The sequence below is a fragment of the Neolamprologus brichardi genome, chromosome 7 (genome assembly GCF_056152115.1).
Source record: "Neolamprologus brichardi isolate AB-2024 chromosome 7, ASM5615211v1, whole genome shotgun sequence".
Classification (NCBI taxonomy): Eukaryota; Metazoa; Chordata; class Actinopteri; order Cichliformes; family Cichlidae; genus Neolamprologus; species Neolamprologus brichardi.
In genome coordinates this window covers 64,505,501-64,529,642 of record NC_142110.1, presented here as the reverse complement: position 1 = coordinate 64,529,642, position 24,142 = coordinate 64,505,501, and the positions used below count along the sequence as shown (strand labels likewise).

Genomic DNA, 24,142 nt, shown 5'->3' with positions numbered 1-24,142 from the left:
GAACAATGTGTGTTTTCTGTTTTTATTTCACTTTGTAAGACGAGTCAGTCAGAAACTAAATGAGACTAATGACAGCAATAAATGTTGCCATACACTCCTGTGTGTTTGAGTCTGTTACTAAGAACTTTGATGGCTTCACACTGTGAGAGGATGATAAAGGTGTCTCATTAGACTTTAACTTACATTGCAGCGCCATCTGCTGGCTGAGTCACTAATAAATATAATTTTTATTTTGCATTCTTTTTCTGAATATCCAGTTAACAAAGCTATAGTCATTTAGAAAGAACCTGAAATATGTGCACAGATGTGCAATAAAATAAAACAACTTTCTTGATACCCACACTCACTGGACCATAAATGCAACAGAAATTATTTTTACTACAGAGTAGCAGTTAAAAGAAAAAAAGGCCTGAAACACCTGCTGTCTGTACAATTTACTGATATTTAAATATGTCATTTGCAGGTTTTATAAATAAAATTTTAAAAAGAAAAACTAAAAATAAATAAATGGTTCTTTGATCATTCTTCTTCTCTGAACACCAGCCAGATCCGTTTGACAAAGGTGATGCCAGCATTACCTGCTTTATATTACCAAGAAATCCAAGTTATATTACAATGGTATTGTATAAACTGTTGTTTTCTTATGGATGTTATTTAATAAATCAACATTTTCTCAATTTTGAGTTAGAAATTCAGTGATAATTACTGGAAATATTGTGTTGTGAAGGGCAAAAAATGATTTGTTTGTTTTTTGTACTTTAGTGGCTTGCAAGCTTCAATAATAGAAGAAGTAGAACTGTGGCAGCTACTTATTTTCTACAAGTGTTTGTTTTCACCACTCAAAAAAACATGATTTTCTTTGTGAATGTAAAACAACAACAAAAAATATGCATTTCAAAAGAAAAATATTTGAAAAATATTTATTTTATATTCCAAAGTGGTTAGCATTTGAATTTGCCTTATTAAAACTATTAAATGATATCAAGTTGCTTTCATGATGCCACTTGGGAGAACCATACACCATTTATATTAGGCAAATACATGCAATGCCAATGAGCTGGCATATGAGAATTTGGGAGAAAATCAAGTTATTGTATTTTGAAAAAAAGGAAAAAAAGAGTCTATAATTTAGAATGGTGGGAAAATATTCTTAATATATATATTTTAAAAATTCCCCTCTCGCCCCTGCGTGTGGTCTATCCATTAAGCTCGGGTCCTCTACAAGAGGCCTGGGAGCTTGAGGGTATCTTAGCTGTTGCTAGGACTGGGCTCTTCTGGACAGAGATCTCCGATGTTGTTCCGGGAATCTGCTGGAGCTACTCGAAGAGCTTGGGAGTCACTGCACCTAGTGCTCCGATTACCACTGGGACCACCGTTACCTTCACCCTCCACATCTTCTTGAGCTCTTCTCTGAGCCCTTGGTATTTCTCGAGCTTCTCGTGTTCCTTCTTCCTGATGTTGCTGTTATTTGGAACCGCTACATCATTATTTCATCTTCTTCTGTTTGTCTACCACCACTGTGCCCAGTTGGTTAGCCACCACCATTTTCTCCACCTGTATCTGGAAGTCCCACAGGATCTTAGCTTGGTCAGTCTCCACCAATCTTGGGGCATCTCACATTTTGACCTCAGGACTTCCAGGCCATATTCGACACAGATGTTTCTGTATACTATGCACTTGGTTATGGCGTTCCATGTATGCCCTGCCTGCTAGCAAACATTTGCAAACACACATGGAAATACTGTATAAAGTAATACATAAAGTTTAGCTGACTCTGTCAGGTTTGCAATTCTAACAAGCTTGAAAGTCAGTTGAACATTATTCTTCATCACACTGTGGCGCTCAACTAACATGCCAAGTCCTGGGGAGGCCAATCCATGACTAAAGTAACATCTTTAGTGTGTGTTTTTCTATCTCGCATACCTTTGACTCCATTGCCATTGTGTTTGCTGTGTCATGCTGAAAAATGAAGCCATTACCAATCTGCTTTCCACATGGAATTGAATGGTGTATCAAAATCTAATGGTACATTTCTGTGTTCACAATTCCATCAGTTTTAACAAGATCTCCAACACCATTGACTGAAATGCAGCCTCACAATTTCATCACTACATCAGACCTGCCACTCATTTTCAGTCCAGTTCTGGGTAATCTGGGTAAGCTTCTTGACTCCCACTTAGACTATTTCAGATGGGATTTCATTGAAGAGTAGATGGATCCGCTGAAGGGCCAGATGCAATGCATAGACATTCTTGGAAACAAAATAAAACAAAATGAGATGTGACTATAGACGTTTATACAATATTGTACAGAAGAAAATAACTAAAAACTAACAGATTTTAATTGTATTGTTTATTTTCATTTTACTTTATGCGCATAGGTCTTCTGGATTGGCTTTTTACAAATCAAAACAAAAACCCTTTGAAGCGCCAGTTCCAAAATATTTTACTTTGAAAAGTTATTATTGTTTGAAAACGTGATCCGGAAACGCTGCGCTTCCGGTGGGCAAGTTGACGGCATCACTGCGATAACGAGGCGCAGCTGCGGTACTTGAAGACGTCTGAGCCGCGGACTGCACAGCAGACTGGGCCGTGAGGCGGTCAGCATCAATGGCTCCGGTGCTTGCGGAGTAAGGAATGGGCTCCACGGCATCGCAGCCATGGCCAGATCCACTAACAGAAGCGGCGAGGATAGGGACCCACGGGTGACCGCCCCCACGGACCGCGACGCTTCCCGGGACCTGGCGGAGCCCCGGGAACTGTCTCTGGAGGAGGTGCTGAAGTCCTACGAGCAGCCCATCAACGAGGAGCAGGCATGGGCGGTGTGCTACCAGTGCTGCAGCGGGCTCAGGGTGCCCCGCCCGCCGGCAGGGAGAGTCAGCCGGGTGAAGGACCCGTCCTCCATCCTCCTCCACAGGGACGGAACCGTATCGTTACAGCGGGAGCAAGGATATGACGGTAGGACAGACGGCCGCGGTTACTCCCAACTTTCCGCTATCTTGATAACTAAAAGCAAGTGCGGAAAAAGTGCACTTTAACAGGATAGACCAGTTGCCAGAAGCAGCATGGCCTTTGCAGGTTTACCTGTGGTTAGTTTTAAATATTAAAACCCACTTTTGAATTCGGCGTAGTTTAATTTCCATTTTTGTAAAAAATAAATAAATAAATAAATTACCGCTTTTTTTCATCCGCACCGCAATGATTTCTCCCAGTAAACTACTCCGCCTCAGTGAGCAGCGCTTGTGTTTATATCCAGAAGTGTCCTAAAGTGCTCCATGCTTTGTTCACAATAATAACGCGGAACTGAAGAGTGTCTAATATTGTTTCATATAGTATCATTATGTCGTATTTTATCTACCAGGAACACAAATCTAAAGCATTTTGTCCTAAGTTATTCGCATTTAATACAGAGTTTGGCTCACAACGTCTTGCTCAGTAACGGACGCCGCGGTGCTAACCTGTCCCGTCTCAAACAGCATCGATCCCTACACTGCTGACCCTCAGCTGGATTATTTGGTCATTTGCGCAACCCCGAGCTTCACTTACTCAAACTGCCTTTGTGTTTTTATATTTTACACCATCTAGATTTTGTCGCACTACTCGTGCCAGCAAGGATGACTCGTATTATGCCGGTAAATGATAAATTATTCATGGAGCACCGCTTTCCCCTAGCATCTCCTTATGCAAAGACTGTTTTGGAGACATCAAAGGGTGGCTAGAAGCCCAGAGGATTTTAGGCAGCCTTCCTCTTGTCCCCTCCGTGCTGAAATTAGCCCGTACCTGCATAATATCCTGCTGCATGTAAAGTATTTATGTCCTCACTGCAGCTCAAGAGGAGGCTGCACGGAGACACTTAAGTCAAAACTCAATTTAATCCGAAAAAAAGGCAAATTTGTGCTCAAACTTTTTTCACCTCTTACTCCAAAAATCTGATCTTAGGCAATGGCGACACAATATCTCCAGAAATTCATATTTTGTGCTTAAAGTCATGTCTGTAACCTGTTTATTTTGCAATTAGGCAAAATACAGCCAGGATATTTCTTGCCAGCAGCCCTGAGAGAAGATAGACTTTTACATTTTAAAATATGACTGAGAAATGTGGGCAAAAGAAAAGAATATTGTATATCAAATCTCAGGAAAAACTGTGAAATGCTGAGCTCCTTTTTTGATAAAGTCTCCAGGTGAATATACAGTAGCAGCTGTTGTAACAGCTGTTCAGAGATCAAACAGGAAGGGTCTGTGTGCATGTTTGAGGATGGCACTTTACTTTTCTTTCTGCCATTTGTTCACATGTCATATAACATGCTTATTAGTTAATCATGGGTCAGTCATGGTTCTCATGTTTACATGAGAAATGATCATAAAGAAAAAGTAAAGTTAATGTAACCTTTTTAAAAAACACAGCATTGATTTGCATAAAATGGTTACACTGTTTCAAGGAACACCTTTTAAATATGAGCTCATTACACATTACACCATCATCCTGAACTGTGACCTCGATAATAAACATAAAGTAGGATTATGGCTTTTTTATCAGATGTTATGACAGTGTTGTTGGAGTGAACTGCTTTAGATTTAGCAGCTGTCATACAGGTGTGGGGAACAGGCAATCAGCGGAATGTGTCATAAATAACAAATAGCAAGCCTTAAACTGGTTGAAAATTGACTTCTAATGATTGTTACTGTGGACAGATCTTGATGACGAGGCATTAGAAGATGTGACTGCAGTAAAACAATAAGGGAGAAAACTTTTTAAGACAAGATTCCTCCTGTTGCTAATGGAGCTAACAAAATGCAGTGTAGTTACTGTTAAGAGACACGTTTACGAAGCAGATTTCAAACTCCAGGCTGTCAGTCACGCAGTAGAAGTTGGGAACAGAGCAGCTGCAAAATCTGCCTTTGTTGTTATGCTCAGGGTCTGTTAGTTAACATTTTGACTGTACAATTGTGAGCTTTTTGTTATGCACAAAAACAACATTGTTTTCTTTTATTTATGGAGCATTATTATTTAATAAATGCTGATAATTTATTTTTCAGTAATTTCTTCATGTACATCGACGCTGTATGTTAATAAAAGTGCCTGTGTGACATCTGGGACACAGCTTTGACTAAGAACTCTTTTTGTTCTTACCTTACGGCTTAAAAAAATATCGAGATATAAATCGTATATCGCCATCCAGCTAAAAAATATCGAGATATGAATTTTGGGTCATATCGCCCAGCCCTATGTCTGACCCATCGTTAGTTTTAAGTTTGATGTTGCAAAGTACAGGATTTGGCAGGCAGTGGACCAAACTACTGATAGGCATATAATGCATTGTTTTACATCTCTAATCTACAATAAGCACATGACTTTTCAATATTGTTATTTAGCATTACACGGTTATATTTACAATAGTTCATTGAGGAGGAAAACTATGTTTTTAATCAGAATAAGGGAATAAGGAGTCTTTTGGCCACCCAATAACTTCCTCTCATTGCTTGACTCATATGACAGTGCAGCTTTTTGGCTTCAGGATAGACCAGCTAATCGAATCTCAAGGTGGGGCTGTTTTAGAAACTAAAGACGACCCGTGGCAACACTAGTCAGTCTAGAAGATTGTTAACTGTTGTTGTGATATGACGCTATATAAATACAATTAGATAAAATCTATGTCTGCAAAGGACAAAGCTGAAAATCGGTATTGGATATGATCCTTGAGGCCAACACTGCATCAAAAGCAGGCGTGATTCTGTCATGAAAATCACTGCCTCGGCTCATGAACACTTACAGAAATCACTGACCATGAACATGGTTCACCAAGCTGTGTACAATGCAGGTTAAGTTTCTGCCATGCAAAGAAGAAGCCATATGGGAACATGAAGTGAGACAAAATTTGAAATTCTCTTTGGAAAACATGGATACCACGTTCTCCAGACTAAAGGGAGAAAGGCCATCCGGCTTGTTATCAACAATCATTTCAAAAGTGCATTAGTGCCTATAGAATTGTCAGCTTGCATATCTGGATAGGCATCATCAATCCTGAAAGATATAAACACATTTTAGAGCAACATGTGCTCCCATCTAGATGATGTCAGGGAAGGCCCTGCATATTTCAGCAAGAAAATATTAAACTGCCTACAGCATCTACTGCAACAGCGTGGCTTTGTAGTAGGAAGGTCCAGGTGCTAAACTGGCCAGATGTTCACAGCCTGCTGCTAAAAGAAGAGAGGATGCTGCACAGTGGTAAACTTGACTTTTTAGAGTCTTTTCTTTTCTTGAAATGGGGAATTTTTCGGTTTAAACTTATGTTTTCTATGTTCTGTTTCTTTTAATAAAAATATGGGTTTATGAGATCTGCACATCACTTTATTTTGTTTTTATTTGACACAACAGCAGTTCCAACTTTGGCATCATGAACCCTCAGATGTTTAGCTCTCATTAACTGAGAGCTGGCTATCCTTGCAGCCTGTGTTGGTTTACGCTCTGCTAGTCCATAAGTAAACGGTCTAAATCAAAGCAGTGATGCAAATCCCTAAACCAGCATGAGGTGGTGAGTTTATTATAGTCTGTCTGCATTATTAATGCAGCTCATTGGCTACAGGGACATTTTCCTTTCTTTATGTGGCCGTATTCACCCAGAACAGCATACTGCACCATCTGAAGTCCAAACTTTACTTTGTAATACTGCCCTTCAGATATGGAAAGCTGCAGCAAAGCATCCTGACTACATTATAGTACCATCTCCATGCTTGGCAATTACTGCCATGTTGTTGTTGCTGCTGCTTTTGTTTTACTCCAGATGTGATGAGGCCTCTGACATCTAATCTGTTGCACTATTAACTCTTCTGTCAAAATTTAGATGACAAAATTTACTTGATATTCTTTTTTTTTCTTTCTGCAATATACAAGAAAATGTCAAAAACAAACTGCTTTGATTTCTGAGAGGTTTAGTTTGTTTTATGTATTTCAATAGTCACCTGATTCCTTGACTGTGAAAAGTGTTTGGTTTTAATTTGATGGGTAATTTATGTGGGCATAATTTAAGTAATCTACCCCTTTGCTTTTAGCAATGTCAAATTGTTTCCATTTTATTTCTTTCCGGTAAATGTCAGCCTGCTATTTGCTCGTTGAGTAAGTTGTGTATAAATGTCATTTTATACTTTGATATCAGATATTTGATATATACTTTGATATTCAGCTCTATATATCATTTACATTTATCTTTTGAAATACATTTTGAGAAGCAGTGACTGGGATGCCTACTGGTGAGGTGATTCGGGCATGCCCAGCTAAGAGCAGGCTACAAGCGAGACCGAGGGTGCACTTGAGAGATTATGTCTCTGGCTGGCTTTTATGACCTCGGTGTTCCCCAGAGGAACTAGAGGCGGTGACTGGGGAGAGGAGAGGTGTGGACATCTCTGCTAAGACTGCAGCCCTCGTGAATTATACTTGGATAAGCATGGATGGAACAGTGAAGAACACTGATCACTGAATGGTTTTCAGAGGCATTATTGTGCCTATGTGATGATTTCCTTGAAGAATTATGTATATTTTTTGTGCAGTGCTATCTGAGGGCCCAACCTTGTCTGCATTCCCTGTAGTTGAATGGGCAGTGTTGGGAAGGTTACTTTTAAAATGTATTCCATTACAGAATACAGAATACATGCCCCGTAACGTATTCCATTACGTTACTCAATGAGAGTAACGTATTCTGAATACTTTGGATTACTTAACATATTATCATGCTGTTTACAACTACGTGAATCTACTATTGCTGTGATTTATTACTGTTACTGAAGGTCCGCGGCTCCGAACCGTAGTAAAGGGACCTCTAGCTAATAAGTCGGGTTCTGTGTCGGCTCGTAGCCGAAAACTAGCTTTACTTTGTTGTCTGGGTCAACTTTGCTAGCGAGAGACAGAGAGAGGCGTTGAAAGGCTGCTCCAACAGAACTTATTGTTTCAGAGGAAAACACGAACACGGTGTACAGTCAAGTCTTAATAGCTTACTTACAACTGGGCTCGTCAGGCTCTCTTCTTGGCTGCAGTGGTTATTATTATATTTACATGCTTCCAGCTCCCGTTTCTGCTCGATGACAGCTCGTACTTTTCCTTTTTCTCCCTCCCTCGCTCACAGACACATAACGTGTATGGCAGTCCATTCTCCCTGCAGCACGGACTACACTGCCTATGATGCTACATTCTTTAGAGATATACCTGTAGCATTCTGCCTATTAGCTTAGCACAACAACAACAAAAATGCCTCTCTCACCCAGGAAACACGCAGAGAGAGCGTCACCCTGTAACCATGGCAACCGTAACGCTGCCGCCTGGAACAACAGAACGTAGCTGTCAAACAAAACCCAAACAGTCCTGACCCGCCACAATATGAAACAGGGAAGTACCGCCATGTAATCCATTTATTTCAACAAAGTAACTGTATTCTAAATACCACCTTTTTAAACGGTAACTGTAACGGAATACAGTTACTCATATTTTGTATTTTAAATACGTAACGGCGGTACATGTATTCCGTTACTCCCCAACACTGTTAATGGGACATAATTAAATAAATTATACAATCCTCAAATTGTTTGCAGTTGTACATTGAGACACATTACAACTAAAATGTGGCACTATTTACTCACACAGTCTTCCTGATCCCAAACCCTTCCTATTCCTTACCTGTCAAAGATGCTGTCTATCTGGAATTCTCTTTTTCTACGCAATAAAGTTTGCTTGTTTGTTAGTTTCTTTTTCTAACATTAAACTACTTTTCCAGTGTTCTTTCCTTTCCTACCTTTTCTGAAACCTATCACTGGATTCAATTTATTATGAGTAGTGTTTTTAGGAATAAAAAAAACAATAAAATACCTCTTTCAGCAGCTCATATGTGATCATCACCCCAACTTCTTGTAGTTTGTAGTTGAAATACTCTGCATTCCTTTCAACTAACCCCACACCCCACCCTGGGACCTAAAATTACACCTGGACTTAAGAACCACTGCCTTCAAATATTTGGCCCCAGTAAATGGAAATTGTGATTTTGTCATCTTCTCTGTGTTGCCTTGAAAACTTGAGGTTTGTTCTTGGCCTTAAACTCAATCACTTAAAAACAGGAATGTCAGTTTAGTAGCTGTTCGGGAGATTTTTATCTTCATTAGTCAAACTCTATTTTCAGAACTAGCTGATTCACCTTGAGACAGGAAAAACTGGTGAAATCCAATAGAAAGCTATTTGGATTTGATGAATCCGATGCCTGCCAGACACAAGAAAAAATAGTTGAGCTAAAGAACATTGTCTCTGAACGGATCTGCTTTGATAGTCAGACTGTTTTACCTGCTTCTGTGTGCTGGAAATATAAATGTACAGTACCGTTAGCATTCACGGCGCACGGCCTCAGCTGTCTCAAATAACAATTTCCTGGAAATCTAAACCCCATCAGGTAGTGCGGCAATCTGCAGAGGAGGAGGTTAATGTGAATCCTGATATGAACTCAGACTGATGTTGTGCTACACAGCATTTTAATGTAAACACGCACCTGATGTAAAAAAAACCTGAGACAGTGAGACTGCAACGGAGGAAAACATCCTCGCTGATATGCTGCAAATTCACTCTGTTTATCAAATTCAGTTCTGACATCTGATACGAACGGCGAGAGGAAAATTAAAACCCGCTTCCCTCTCCTGACCTCGACCTTTAGTTGAAACGTCATTGGTGGCTCCTGTTGGTGAGCTGTTGCACCGACTATCCCTGCAGAAGCACAAATGTAAAGTGAAACACCCAGAAGATGAACTGACTCATGGTACTGCAGCAAGCTGATGTCAGACTGAAATGTTCTTTTCCAAATGCATGAGGAGTGTTCATGAACCAGCTGCCATCTGGAACGCAATTATTGCTGACATGTTGGGGAGAGCTCTGCAGTTTGGGTGGAAAATCCTTGTTTGGCTTATTATAATTGTGCTGGCAGATATCTTAGTTACAGCTTGAAGTTCTTTTGAATTGAGTAGCAAGAGTGTGAGATTGTAAGAATATAAGTAGGTTTTTGGTAACTTCTGCATCTTATTCTGGTCAAATGCTTCTGCACTCTCCTCATGGACTCGTAGTCCTTGTCCATCGCCCAATCGACAGGAATCATCCATCCATCCATCCATCCATCTTCATCCGCTTTATCCGAGGCCGGGTCGCGGGGGCAGCAGCCTAAGCAGAGAGGCCCAGACCTCCCTCTCCCCAGCCACCTCCTCCAGCTTATCCGGGGGGACACCAAGGCGTTCCCAGGCCAGCCGAGAGATATAATCTCTCCAGCATGTCCTGGGTCTGCCCCGGGGCCTCCTCCCGGTGGGACATGCCCGGAACACCGCGCCCAAGAGGCGCCCAGGAGGCATCCTTGTCAGATGCCCGAACCACCTCAGCTGGCTCCTTTCAATGTGGAGCAGCAGCGGCTCTACTCTGAGCCCCTCCCTGATGGCTGAACTTCTCACCCTATCTCTAAGGGAGAGGCCAGCCACCCTTCGGAGGAAGCTCATTTCCGCCGCTTGTATCCGCGATCTCGTTCTTTCGGTCACTACCCACAGCTCGTGGCCATAGGTGAGGGTAGGGACGTAGATCGACCGGTAAATTGAGAGCTTCGCTTTTACACTCAGCTCCCTCTTCACCACGACGGACCGGTGCAGCGTCCGCATTACTGCAGCCGCAGCCCCAATCCGTCTGTCGATCTCCGGCTCCCTTCTCCCATCACTCGCGAACAAGACCCCGAGATACTTGAACTCCTCCACTTGGGGCAGGAACTCATCCCCGACCCGGAGTGGGCACTCCACCCTTTTCCGGCTGAGAACCATGGCCTCAGATTTGGAGGTCCTGATCCTCATTCCCGCTGCTTCACACTCGGCTGCGAACCGTTCCAGTGCGAGCTGGAGGCCATCACCCGATGAAGCCAACAGAACCACATCATCCTCAAAAAGCAGAGATGAGATTCTGAGGCCACCGAAGCAAAAGCCCTCCGCCACTTGGCTGCGCCTAGAAATCCTGTCCATAAAAATTATGAACAGAACCGGTGACAAAGGGCAGCCCTGGCGGAGCCCATCACCCACCGGGAACGAGTCCGACAGGAATCAAATGGGCATAATTTGCACTGGAGGCAACACAGCCCCAGAGCATGATGCTACCACCACTGTGCTTAAGAGTTTAACGGTGTAGTTTTTTCTAAACACACAGTGTATTTTTAACGTTTAAGGTAGTTTTAATGTCAATTTTAATTTTAATTGTAGTTTAACACACACATGTATATTTATACAGAGATGGGCAGTACTGTAATCCGATTACTTACTATTGCAAAAAAACTAATTAGATTACGGTTTCCCATAAGCAGGCTTCGTTACTGCTTCACTAAACTGTGATTTTGTTTGTTTGTGAGTGTCTCAAATAAGGCTGCCACGAATGATTATTTTGATAGTTGACTAGTCACCAATTATTTTTACGATTAGTCGACTAGTCAGATCATGCATCCATTGGACGTGAAACGTACCGCTTATTGACTATTAAATTAGTCGTCTACGATTTTGATAGTCGACATAATCGTGAGTAGTCGACTAATCGTGGCAGCCCTAATCTCATAACTATATATATGTATATATGTGTATGTGTATACATACAGTGTCTTGCAAAGTATTCGGCCCCCCCTAAATCAATTTTATTGGAATTCCACGTGAAAGACCAACACAAAGTGGTGCACACGTGAGAAGTGGAACAAAAATAATTCATGATTCCAAACATTTTTTACAAATAAATAACTGAAAAGTGGGGTGTCAATACTTTGTAGAACCACCTTTTGCTGCGATTACAGCTGCCAGTCTTTTAGGGTCTGTCTCTACCAGCTTTGCAAATCTAGAGACTGAAATCCTTGCCCATTCTTCTTTGCAAAACAGCTCCAGCTCAGTCAGATCAGATGGACAGCGTTTGTGAACAGCAGAATTCCAATAAAATTGATTCATGTTTGTGGCTGTAATGTGACAAAATGTGGAAAAGTTCAAGCGGGCCGAATACTTTTGCAAGCCACTGTATATATGTGCATGTGTGTGTGTGTGTGTGTGTGTGTGTGTGTATATAGTCAGAAGGTCTTCATATAATGGCTGTTGAAAGACATTCAAGGGTCAGGCTACAGGGTGAGATTAAGAGGGATTCACTAAGTGTACTTAAGGCCAGCTCATAGTCAAAGTCCACATATTGCTCTTGTCAGATAAAAAGGTTGCACCACTCAAATGTTTAACTACACTTTTCAAGAAGTGAAACAAAAGGCCGTTTTTCAGCTTTCTGACCATGCGCTGTTGAAACATGAAACACGCAGTCCTCCCATTATAGTGCTCACTCTGCCCTTCATGCTTTAGAGCATGCACCTGATATTACCTCAGTTCTTTGTACACATGTAGAGTTACTTCAGTGATTCATAAAGGGGCTTTATAAATAAAACAGAGTTGCACTGACGTGATTTTCCCGTGTTGGTTATTGTACTGTAATAAATCCACTTTTAATGATTTGAAAAGTACAAAGGACAACAGAGTGCTACACCCTACTACACCTGACAGCATTATAGTTGGTAGTCCTTGAAGACTGCTGGTCCTAATCAAAGTTAGGATTATACCATCTGGTTACCAGGCTCCAGGATGTAGTCGGTGTGTCTGGTCTGGCTCTGGAGTGGTTTCAGTTATACCTTTCCAATAGAAATTTTAGTATTTTTGAAAATCAGTTTATGTCATACTCTAAGGACCTGGCATACGGGGTGCCGCAGGGTTCAGTTCTGGGACCTATTCTTTTTCTCCTGTACATGTTACCTCTAGGACTTATAATTAAGCAGTTTCCCTTATCACTTCTATGCTGATGATATTCAGCTCTACTGCTCGTTTAAGCAGATGGAAGTCCAAAAACTTTTCTCTTTAATAAAATGTTTAGCTTCCATTGAACAGTGGCTTGGAGACAACTACTTGCAGCTGAACTCTGAGAAGTCAGAAACATTCATTATTGCCCCCGACAGCCAAATAGCTACAATCAAACAGCATCTTGGTTCTCTTGGCTCCTCTGTTCAGCCGAGTCTCGGGTATTTTGGTGTTATTTTTTTATTCCGCCAGGTCCCTAGAGCAACACTCTCGTCAGTTACTTAGGAACTGCCTTTTTCAGCTAAGAACTATCTCCAATCTACGAACTTTGTTGTCTAAATCAGTTAGAAATGGTTATTCATGCTTTTATTTTATCTTGCTTAGATTACTGTAACAGTCTTTTTCTCTGTTTGAGCAAAAAGAATCTTGATCGTTTCCAGTCAGTCCAGAATGCTGCTGCAAAGCTCTAAACAAAGACACGAAAAAGAGAGCACATTACACCAGTTTTATGCTCATTACATTGGCTTCCAGTAAATTTTAGAATTCAAAATCTTAGTATTGACTTTTAAAGCTCTGAATCATGATGCTCCTGCCTACATTTCTGATCTTTTAGAACCCCACGCCCCTCTCCGGAACCATGAGAACATCTAAGGCTGTTGGTAGTCCTACGAACACATTTTAAGACCAGAGGAAATAGATCTTTTAGATAGTCTTTTAGTGGTCTTAAATGCCATTAATCTGTTAGGCCTCGTCTTTTAACAGTTAACACTGTTAGAATGAGATTGTGGATACAAGCAAAAGAAATGAGCTTAGTATGAGGGGTGGGCAGGCTTTTCCTTAGCGATAAGGGGAGGAATTCAGTCATTTGGGAGGGGCTCAGAGTAGAGAACGCTAGTCCTTCACATCAAAAGGAGCCAGATGAGGCCGTCACCTTCTGGGTAAGGTGTTCCAGTCAGGTATGTCCTACCGGGAGGAGGCCTCAGTGTAGACCCAGGAGAGATTACATCTATCAGCTGGATGATTTATTATTTTTAATGTTATATTTTAACTTTTATTGAAATCGTTTCATTCATTTTCAAGCAATGTGCATCATTCATAATGCACGGCACAATGCACCACACTTTTCAGTCACGATTTAGTCGTTTTTCTAAAGTTATTTTTTGTCATATTTTAGTTATGCGTGAACATCTTTTGTAGTGGCTTGTTTTATTATGATATTTAACGTCAGTTTATTTTAAGTGTTTTTCTTCTTCTTCGCTGTCTGTCTGGAGTATGTTCATAATGCATGATGCGAGGTGAGGCATGATTAATTATTGAAGAATGTAATTAACGGTTCCAGTGCCTTTGGTCAAAGTAAACTTTATTGTTATCTCCGCTATATCCAATGCAGCATATAGAGAGACAAGATGACGAGGCTCCGGTTACATCAGTGCAAAAAGCCTAATAAATAGATATAAAAGAAGTAAGAAAATAAATATATTTGTTATTACAGAGGTGTGTTATTAGTTTTTGATGTTGTTCATTAAGTCGTTCTCAAATTTAACTTGATATCTAAGTATTTCTTAGCTTTAGACTAGTCAGTTAGTCTATTTTTCCCCCCACTTATTTAGTTGAATAAGAAATAAGTCGCCAGGAATATCCCTATTTATAATATACAGTATAAAATCATCACCATAAAAAAGGATGCAATGTTGGTCATAAAAGTTATAATCTAATAAAATTTGACAAGTGTTTTGGCGCTCCATTGTAGCCCTCCGTACAGCACAGGAACCATGTAATAAATAAAATTTGAATAATCAAATGTGTCATTAATTAATTAAAATTTGAAATACATAATTACCCAAGTTTTCCCCACGTTTGCATCGGTTCTCTCCAGGTACTCCGGCTTCCTCCCACAGTCCAAAGACATGCTGGTAGTGGGAGCCCACTACCCTGACAAAGATAAGTGGAAGAGAACGGATGAATAATTATCGAATTTATTTATATTTATTATTTAATTTGTTTTTCAATTTTAATTAACAATTGTCAGATTTAATTAATTATTCCAAATATGAAAAAAATGAAACTATGACAGTGAAACACTAACTCAGCTAATGTGTACAGAAACATTAGGTATTGGTGATTGCATCCATCTTTAATATACAGTCTGTTTTATGTCTAGTAGCAATCTTGGAAAAGATTCACGTCTAACGTAAACAGTTCTACATTAAATATCTCGACAATGATTCAGAGCTGCATGAGGACCAGGTGATAAACATGTGAGGACTGGTCAATAAGCTAACAGCTTCACTCCTGAGGTGACCAGCTGATCAGCGTCAGTTATCAGTTGTGCAAAATATAAGATTTATTAATGCCAAACATGTAGATATTGTGGTCTTTATGCAGTTTTACTATATAATCTTTACGCATTGGATAACAGGTATGTGGTGCGCGTTGTTTTGTTGTTTTGTTTTGGGGTTTTTTATTGCTGTCTGTTTTCCAAAAGCAAATTTTAGGCTGCATCTGTAAATTTCATATTTCAAATGTACTTTATGCATTTATAATAAGCCCTGCTCTTCCTAACCCAGCTGTCTTTCTGTCATTTTGTGGTTTCTTTTGAATTTGGTCTCTCAGACCTTATTTCTATGGCAACAGATGGCAAAGTCCATCTTTGCAGAGTGTGTGTGTTTGTGTGTGAGTGCATGTCTCTGTTTGTATGCGACTGGGAGTGTGGGTATCAGGCCTTTTTTTTAGGAGATATTTTCCATCATTAGCTATGAGACCATGTGTGACTTACAGCTAATGAGAAAGAACACTGTGGGTTCACCTTATGGCAGTTAGACACCACAATAACATGATCTAATAGTTGTGGTAGTTAACTGGAAATGTCTAGGATGTCGCGTGTAAGTATATCTGTTTGTCTAACATCTAATTATTGATTTCATGTGCTTTCACTAACTTTATTTATCCAGGTAAAAATCGCATTGAGATTAAAAATCTCATTTCCGAGAGAGTATGTATATATATATATATATATATGTATCAGTCATGTACTTGTTTTGAGGCTGTGGCTCAGGTGGTCGAGATGGTCTACGAAAGATTACCAGTGCCAAAGGAAAATCCCCAGCATCCCCTGATTCATCCATCAGAATGCGAGTGTGTGTGCATGAATCAAAGTTTGTTTTCCTTGACCACGAGCATTTGAACAAGCTTACAAATCCAGTAGCATTGCTGAAGACTGATGGTCTGAGTTTCAGCTGTCATGATGTGGCCATTAACTAACATGAACTTGTAGCTAAAGCCGTTCAGGTAAACATGGGAGGCAACGGGTTATTTGATTTGATTTGATATTAGTCCCACAAGGGGAAATTTCATAAGGCTGCCGACCTATTGCACGCAATGGCGGCGCCATCTTACCCTCCTACCGTACATACATTACACAAAACATCACATGGGGAAGACAGGTCAGAGAGGTATAACAATAGAAAATGCACCACATGAGGAAAGATAAGGAGAGAAAAAATAACTCCCCCCAGACTGAGCTCCAACAGGGAGATCAGTTTGAGAACAGAAAGAAACACCTCTGCACATGAAAAAACTCTTAATACACCAAAGAAACACACGACAAGCAACAGGGGTGGGCAAAGGGTGAGAGACAGCCGATTTAGACAGTGCATCCGGGCCTGCAGCCTGTGCTCTGGTCTCCTTGATCCACCGTCAGCATCGGAAGGGAATAAGCGTCGAAGGCGTTTGGAGGGGGGATGAGTGTCTGTCTGCATGTGTATATATGTCTGTGCGTGTGTGTGTATGTGTCCAGAGTTCAGCTGAGACAGTGTCCTTCGCCCTGCCAGGCTAAGTAAACAGTCTTCCAGCCAACCCAGGTGGCCTTGCATAGAATGGGAAGAACAGTCGAAACACAGTCGTTATCAGCAAGCCCAAACTTCTCATTGAGAAAGGGGTGTCAATTGCATTCAGAGACCAGTTGATCAAATCCATAATTCTCTTTTAGGTTTTAGAGAACAGACTGTGAGAGAGTGTTCCAGGGAAAAGTAACACAAAAAACACGACACTAGACAAGGACACAAGAGGCTAAGCAGGGAAGCTAAGGGAGATGAGGAGGAGGAGAAAAGTGCGACCGCCTTCGTCAAGAGCAAGAGCAAGAACCTATTGCATAACATATTGTTATGGCTAAAGCTGATGCTAACCATAACCAAGCCCCAGAGCCAAGAATTTGTAATGCCCCGTCTCTGCTATATGCATATGGCTAACTGGGTTATTGCATTTCCCTGAATCTAAGCTGGAGGGCTCTTGGAAGCGATTTCAATGCACAATTATCTCCCCTTTTGTGTTTATTGGGTTGTAACTGTGGGAAACAGATGGAGGTATCATTGGTTACACGGTGTGACCCCGGTCAAGTATTATGCAAACCTGTCTGACGGGTTTACTGGGCTTCGTGCTATCGTCTCACCCCTGCAGATAGGCGGTGGTGTGGGGTGTGCATCACAATGGAGAGTTTCTTTTGTCGCCAAATGGAAGCAGCATCTATGTCTGCTCAAAGGAACAGAGAAACTCTCTGTTTGTCTAAGGTTCACATCACGCTCTAAGGGCTCTTTGTTGTTGATATCAGTGGATGCTGTGGCATGCTGACTCGCCCCTCCCACGCATCGACGCCAATACTGCAAAAACATCCCTGAAAGTCGCGCCGTAAAATAAAAAGCTGAAAAGTTGGTTTTAATATTTTATAACAAAATAATAACTTCCAACCTTGACTTGAAACATGATTTAATAAACATTCACTGGGAAGAAAGCAGGGCTTGTTAAACCAGAAACAACAAAAACTATTGTGAGCACTACTACAATGTGCTCCTTTCAACCCATTAGGTTAAGCAATGGCTAGGTGGTGTAGTGCTTTTGGTGGCAATTGGCCATCCGTTTCCTATTTAACCTGTTTACAATGCACTTTTGTTACTTATTTTTATTTACATGTTGAAAATAAAGCCATCAAAAGACTTACAAGCCACTTTCTCCGACATTTAGGCTCATAAACATTTTTCTTTCAAAATTTTTTGGTGAACTTTAACCTAATTTTGCTCTTTAACAAAATATCTTCAGGAATAACATGCTCTCACTCACAGTTTAAAGAAAACCAGTGGAATTTATTCCTCGACCTGAGATGAATAAAAACAAGCTCCCTGGAAAGTAGTCTAACTGAATCCATCTGGATAATGGGAACTGTGGGTTCCATTACCAGCTTCATCATCTTTCATCTGCTCCATTTAGAAGTTACCACAGTGGCTCATTTGCCTCCACCTCACGCTATCTCCATCGTCCTCCTCTGTCACACCAGCGCTCTGCATGTCCTTCACTACATCCATGAACCTCCTCTGTGGCCTTCCTCTTTTCCTCCTGCCTGGAAGCTTCATCTTCAGCATCTTCCTCTGCACATGTCTAAAAAATCTCAGCTTTGTGTCTCCAAACTGCCCAACCTGAGTGGTCCCACTTATACTCTATCCTTATTGGTTCAGGAATCATTGGCGCTGGAAGCTAAAAAACCTTTCATGTTTCTTGCCATCGTACCTGCATGGAAAACAAAAGCTTATTGGGAAGTGTTTACAGCTTTCAATTATTTTGTGTTACAAACTCAAAGTATTCTTTGTTTGTAGTTTTCAAAAATTACTAATGTGCTCGACTATTATATCATTTTAGCACATTCACCCTTCATGCTGTCCTCAGCAGGGCGGAGGCACAAATAATGTTAGGGAGCTCCAGTCACCTGCTCAAAAAGCTCTTGGGGTAAACTATTGATGCTTTCAGGGTTGGTTAGTGTTTTTGTTCTATTAGGGTTCCCATTAGAATCAGCCTTAACTAAGCAGTGTTCAGTCTTTTTTGTTTCCTAGTCAGAAATGTGACGCTACAGTACTCTCAGTCAAACTGACCCTGCTTAAGAAAGCTCTTAACTGAATTTGTGTCTCTAAGTACTAAAGAAAGGTGCTTCTGTCAGGGTTCCTGGGTCGTTGACCCAGTGCTTTCAGTTTTGTTCATGTTCAGTTTATTTTGCCACTTCCATGTTCTCACTTCCTGCTTTTCCTGTGTCAGCTCGTCTCGTGTCATTAGCCAGATTATGTTCAGCTGTGTACTCACCGGTCTCTCATTATCATCCTCATCAGTCTGTGTATTTAAGTCTTCTGTTTCTACTCGTTCACTGTCGTGTCATCGATGTTGATGTCGTCTCTCCGTATGTATGTTCAGTTCAGTCAGTCAGTCAGCCAGTCCTTCGTTCCTGCCCTGTTCATCCACGATTCATAATAAACCATCTTCAGTTCTTCACTATCCACGAGTCCTGCGTTTGGGTCACTTCCTCGCCTCCACACACGACACTCCTGACAGCTTCAGTGTTTCCTTTATTGTCTCCTTCAGCAAAGGGGGTGCTTCACCATCCTTTATCAGAGGAAAAGCAATAAAGCCATCCCATCTTTTATGCAGCTCATCATGCAAACTGCTCTGCTGCTGTATTTCCCACCTTGTTTGAAACCATCACTAAACTTTGAAAAACTTGATAAACTCACATGGTAATGTTTCTACTATGTTACTTGTTCCCTCGTGTGAAGAGTGGGCGTGGTCTTATGTATTTTCTGTAAATAAAGATCCATCCATCCATCCATTCACTTCCGCTTATCCTTTTCAGGGTCGCGGGGGGCGCTGGAGCCTATCCCAGCTGTCATAGGGCGAGAGGCGGGGTACACCCTGGACAGGTCACCAGTCTGTCACAGGGCCAACACACAGGGACAGACAACCATTCACACTCACTTTCACTCGCACATTCACACCTAGTGGTAATTTGGATTTTCCAATTAACCTATCCCCACAAGCTGCATGTCTTTGGACGGTGGGAGGAAGCCGGAGTACCCGGAGGGAACCCACACAAACACGGGGAGAACATGCAAACTCCACACAGAAAGACCCCGGCCTGATGTTGGAATTGAACTCAGGACCTTCTTGCTGTGCTGCAACAGTGCTAACCACCGTGACACCGTGGTGCCTGTAAATAAAGATCATTAGAAAAAAAAAAATCAAGCTCTAGTGGAAGTCAGATTTCATTTCTTGTCTTAATTTTTGTATTTTCAGATTTCCGAATCATTAATTTTACTCAAAGACACTGGATGCCTTGATAAATGCAGCAGTTAACAGCATCGTCTCTTCAGTAGAAAGTGGACATTTCTTAATATTTTCATTCGCATTTTTGATTAATATATAATTGATAGATATTTTCTCAGGCTTCTCCACATTTCTGTAGTCTGAGAAACAGCTGGACCTTAAAATTGTGCTTTTTCGTAATCAATCTTTGTGACGGTGTAGTTTGAGCAAACTGAAGCAGGGACAGGTGTAAATTGCTTCATGTGCCCATTAACCATGTCTCTGGTGTGATACATGACAAGTGACGAGCATTAAATGGAAGTGAAACAGGGTGAAAAACGGCTGCTGCAGAAAAGAGTCCTATCCATCTCCGTAATCGTACAGCAGAGTGCTTTTAAATATTTATACTGGAAAGGGAAAATTACAAATAATAAGTGAGACTAGTTTGTCCTTTTTTCCTGCCTGAAGGATGTTCCAGAATACTCAAATTTATGTAAAACTAATTTAAATGATAAAATCTGTGCTTTGGGACATTTTAACGAGGCTACATCGGCAGGGGGGGAAACCTGAGGGGTGTATTAAAAAGTGAGATGCGAACTGCTCAGAACAAATCTTAGTTTGGATTCAAGTTTCAAAAGTTAAGCTCGGTCATTAAAGCTAAAAACTGGGGCAGCACCCGAGAAGAGAGGTGGGGGAAAAAGTTTGTAATAGCATAAATCAAATTAACAAATGAGCCAGATCCACGACGCAGAGGAGAATTAGGACAGAACGCCTTAATGTGAATTTACTGGTTTATTTGTTTTACATTTAGGTGGTATATGAGGTGATATTTTTATTTAGTTTGCTGTATATTAAAATATTGTACAAAGGATTTACTTTATACAATTTATTAGCATCTTTTTTTAATCATATTGGAAATGAAACTTTTTTAGATGGGTGAAGTGTATAAATCAATATTACATTTTTTCTCTGTTCTTTAGAGAAAAGGAGTAGATGTAAAAAATTGCAAAATCTTAACCTTTGCAGATTGGTTTTATTGATTTTATCTTTTTGTTTTTGTCTCTTTAGATGACACCGATGGGCCTCCTCGTTCTCCTGCTACAGAGTGCCAGGTGAGAAAGAAACTCTAGACATAAGTGACTGTCAGGCTTTTCAAAGATGTGCAGTACTTTTTTGTCCCTTGTCCTTGGGGTCAAAGTTGGTGTTACTGAAAACAATGGTAGATTCAATTCAAATCAGTTTTATTATATAGCACCAAATCACAACAACAGTCACCTCAAGGCGCTTTCATATTCCAAGGTAAAGGCTCTACAAAGTTAAAAAGAAATTGTAGTGGCAATTCCTTTTGTTTGACAAACCAAACATCCCACAATTAAAAGTCCACAAGCCACTGCTGCACTGAGATACTATTTCGTACGCAGGCAAAAGAAGTCCACTGTCCAAACTTGAAGTTGCATTTTTATGGTTTATTTATCCAGTTTGGCAAGCAATAACAAGATCCATTTTTTTTGTTACTTCCTGCTGCTTCTCCTGCTCTGGTAAAAAACCATAGGCCCACCCCAGTGCATGCTGGTCCTATACCAGTCGCTTTATTTCTAGAAAACAAAATGGCCCTACAGCTCTTCCTGACTAATTTAACAAAGTAACATCAAACAAACTTTGAAACAAAATATTAACCAACAAATAACTTGTAAATAAACCCCAAAATATAAGTAAACTAACAACAAACTTTAACTAATTTCAAAATAATAAAAAATAAGAACAAATAGCTCCAACAGAAATCCTAGCAGGTTGTCTGAATGTTATGGGCAAGCATTTGGCGACAGTGGAAGGGAAAAATCCCTTTCAACAGGAAGGCAGGGATTAGGACCGTGAGACAACATCGCCACCTTCAGGTGAAGTTGTAATCACAATTTTACAGTGGACCCACTGTAAAAAATAAATAAATAGATGATAATAATTACAAATCTATAGTAGTTGGTGGGGGAAAAAGGAAATTTTATTGTCATTAATTGTTTATTTAACACTTAAATAGTTTTGTATAGTATGAATAACACACTAGTGGGGGATGTCTTTACCACGAAAACTGTAAAACTTTAAAAACTGTAAAAAATTCAGTGAAAAGTCCAAAATTGATGCCCCTTTTCACATTTTCCAAAGTCATCCAGTGGGCCAGATTGAGTGTTTGTGGTGCTGCTTCTGGCCTCTGGGCCTTATGTTTGACATCCCAGCTTCACAACACCAACATGGTTGAAGAATGCTTAAAAGGGAGTCTTTTATGTGAATTAGATTATATTTATCTGGACCTGTAAAACAGTTATTAGCAAAACTTTTAACTGACTTTCTGTGGTTCCTCCTCATTCATCCCTCCAGCTGGTCCACCTGCTCGGCGTGGCTATCTACCGAGCCCTGGATTGGGGGCTGGATGACACTGAGGAGCGCGAGCTCAGCCCACAGCTGGAGCGCCTCATCGAACGCATGGCGGCAGGGGACCAAAGCGGAGGGGGCTACAGCACCGCCGGAAACGCGACAACAGATGAGGGGTACAGTGGACAGGAAGAGGAGGAGGAGGTAGAGGAAGAGGAGGACCGGGAGGGCATAATCAGGCCGGTGTGTACGTTCCGCCAGGTGATGGCGCTGTGTGCATCTCGGCTGGCAAACCCAAGTCTGGCTCCGGAGCACTACCAGGCCGTCTGCAGGGCTCTGTTTGTGGAGACCCTGGAGCTGCAGACCTTCCTCGTCAAGATCAGAGATGCAAAGGAGGTACGCTGAGTTTGTTATCATCTCGTCATTTTATGTTTTGTTTTTTGTATTCATAGGATAGACTGGAATGTTAAAAAGAAGGAAAACAATAAAGAGTTGACTCAGCAGCGTAATGCAAGCTCAGGTTTCAGCTGTCCTTGAAAGCATCGGGTATGTGCCACCTGTAAACAGGTGTAAACAAGAATAACTGACACGCCATAGCTGCTGCTTCAGTGGTGTGAACCGTGTAGTGTTTGTGTTTGCCCTCTAAATTTGAAATTCTTACAGCCTTTCTCCATTAATATTCCTGTTTACATCCTGCAGACTGATAAATGACTGAAGAAGCCGCCTCCACAGTTTCCTCCAACTACTCAACCTTAAATCTGACTTGCGGCGTGTCACTGCAATGTTTCTGCTTTTTGATCGATTTTTAGCAGAAACACGGCGCAGAAAACTGTTTACATGAGTAGACTGACACTGTGTCATTCTAGCAGATCCAGATGAGGCAGAGAGCCTTCACTCCAGAGTTGTTGTTAGTTAACGCCTTTCTGTTTCAGCAGCTGTATCTCCACCTGATTTTACTCTCCAACCCAACCCAAATTTTTAAAAAGGCAGGAGACAGGAGTCAGGCAGGAGTCTCCTTGAGCTGAGACTTTTGCAGATGACATTGTGATCTGTAGTGAGAGCAGGGTACGAGGCGCAGAGATGGTGAAGTTTAGATGAGTTTAAACACTTGGAGTTGACCATCCAAAGCAATGGACAGTGCACAAAAGAGGAGAAGAAGAGAGCATGAGAAAGGTGGATTTGGTGGAGTGTCAGGGATGACTTGTGACAGAGGGATATGAGCAAGAGTGAAAAGGGAGGAGGGTTGTCCAGAGAGGGACAGAGCAATAGTGGATATATTGAAAAAAGGGTGTTAAAATTGGAGCTTCCAGGCAGGAGGAAAATAAACCTCAGAGGAGATTCATGAATGTAGAGAAGGAGAACATGCAGAGGGTTGGTGTGCCCGAGGACGATGTGAGAGATGCTAGAATAAGATGGAGGCAGATGTTGCAACCCCTAAAGGGAGCAGCCAAATGAGGAAGAAGAAGAAAACAACTGTCTGAATAATTTACTCAGGCGGGGCAACAAAAATGATATGAATGGCTTCATATGTATTGTTAGCAGCTAACATTAGTGATGGTTTATTAATTATCATTCACCTAAAATGACATGCTCACAGCTGTCCCATCAAGAACATATGGGAACACTGATGAATGTAGACTTTATTCCGAGTCAGTGAGTGCAATATGCTGTAATTCTGGTTTCCACAACTTGATATATTATCAAGTTTTTGACTTGCTTACATCTTGATAGGTTTTTCTGAAAAATTCCCAAAACATCTCTATCACAAATACCTCAATTGATACTTTCATGTACACTTATTAGTACGGGTGCAA

General features: G+C 41.0%; 1 protein-coding gene across 2 annotated transcripts in view; it reads left to right on the top strand.

Moving 5' to 3' along the window:
• The first annotated feature begins 2,447 nt into the window (after positions 1–2,447).
• The window catches only part of spire2 (spire-type actin nucleation factor 2), a 56,149-nt gene continuing 34,454 nt past the window's right edge, over positions 2,448–24,142 (top strand). The window contains exons 1-3 of one of the 2 annotated variants that reach the window (XM_087844127.1): positions 2,448–2,957; positions 21,030–21,073; positions 22,335–22,724. In XM_087844127.1, the coding sequence (XP_087700253.1) occupies positions 2,660–2,957; positions 21,030–21,073; positions 22,335–22,724 (732 nt within the window). In that variant the 5' untranslated portion in view covers positions 2,448–2,659. The remainder of the gene's footprint in view (positions 2,958–21,029; positions 21,074–22,334; positions 22,725–24,142) is intronic. The other variant, XM_087844126.1, reaches the window with a different exon arrangement.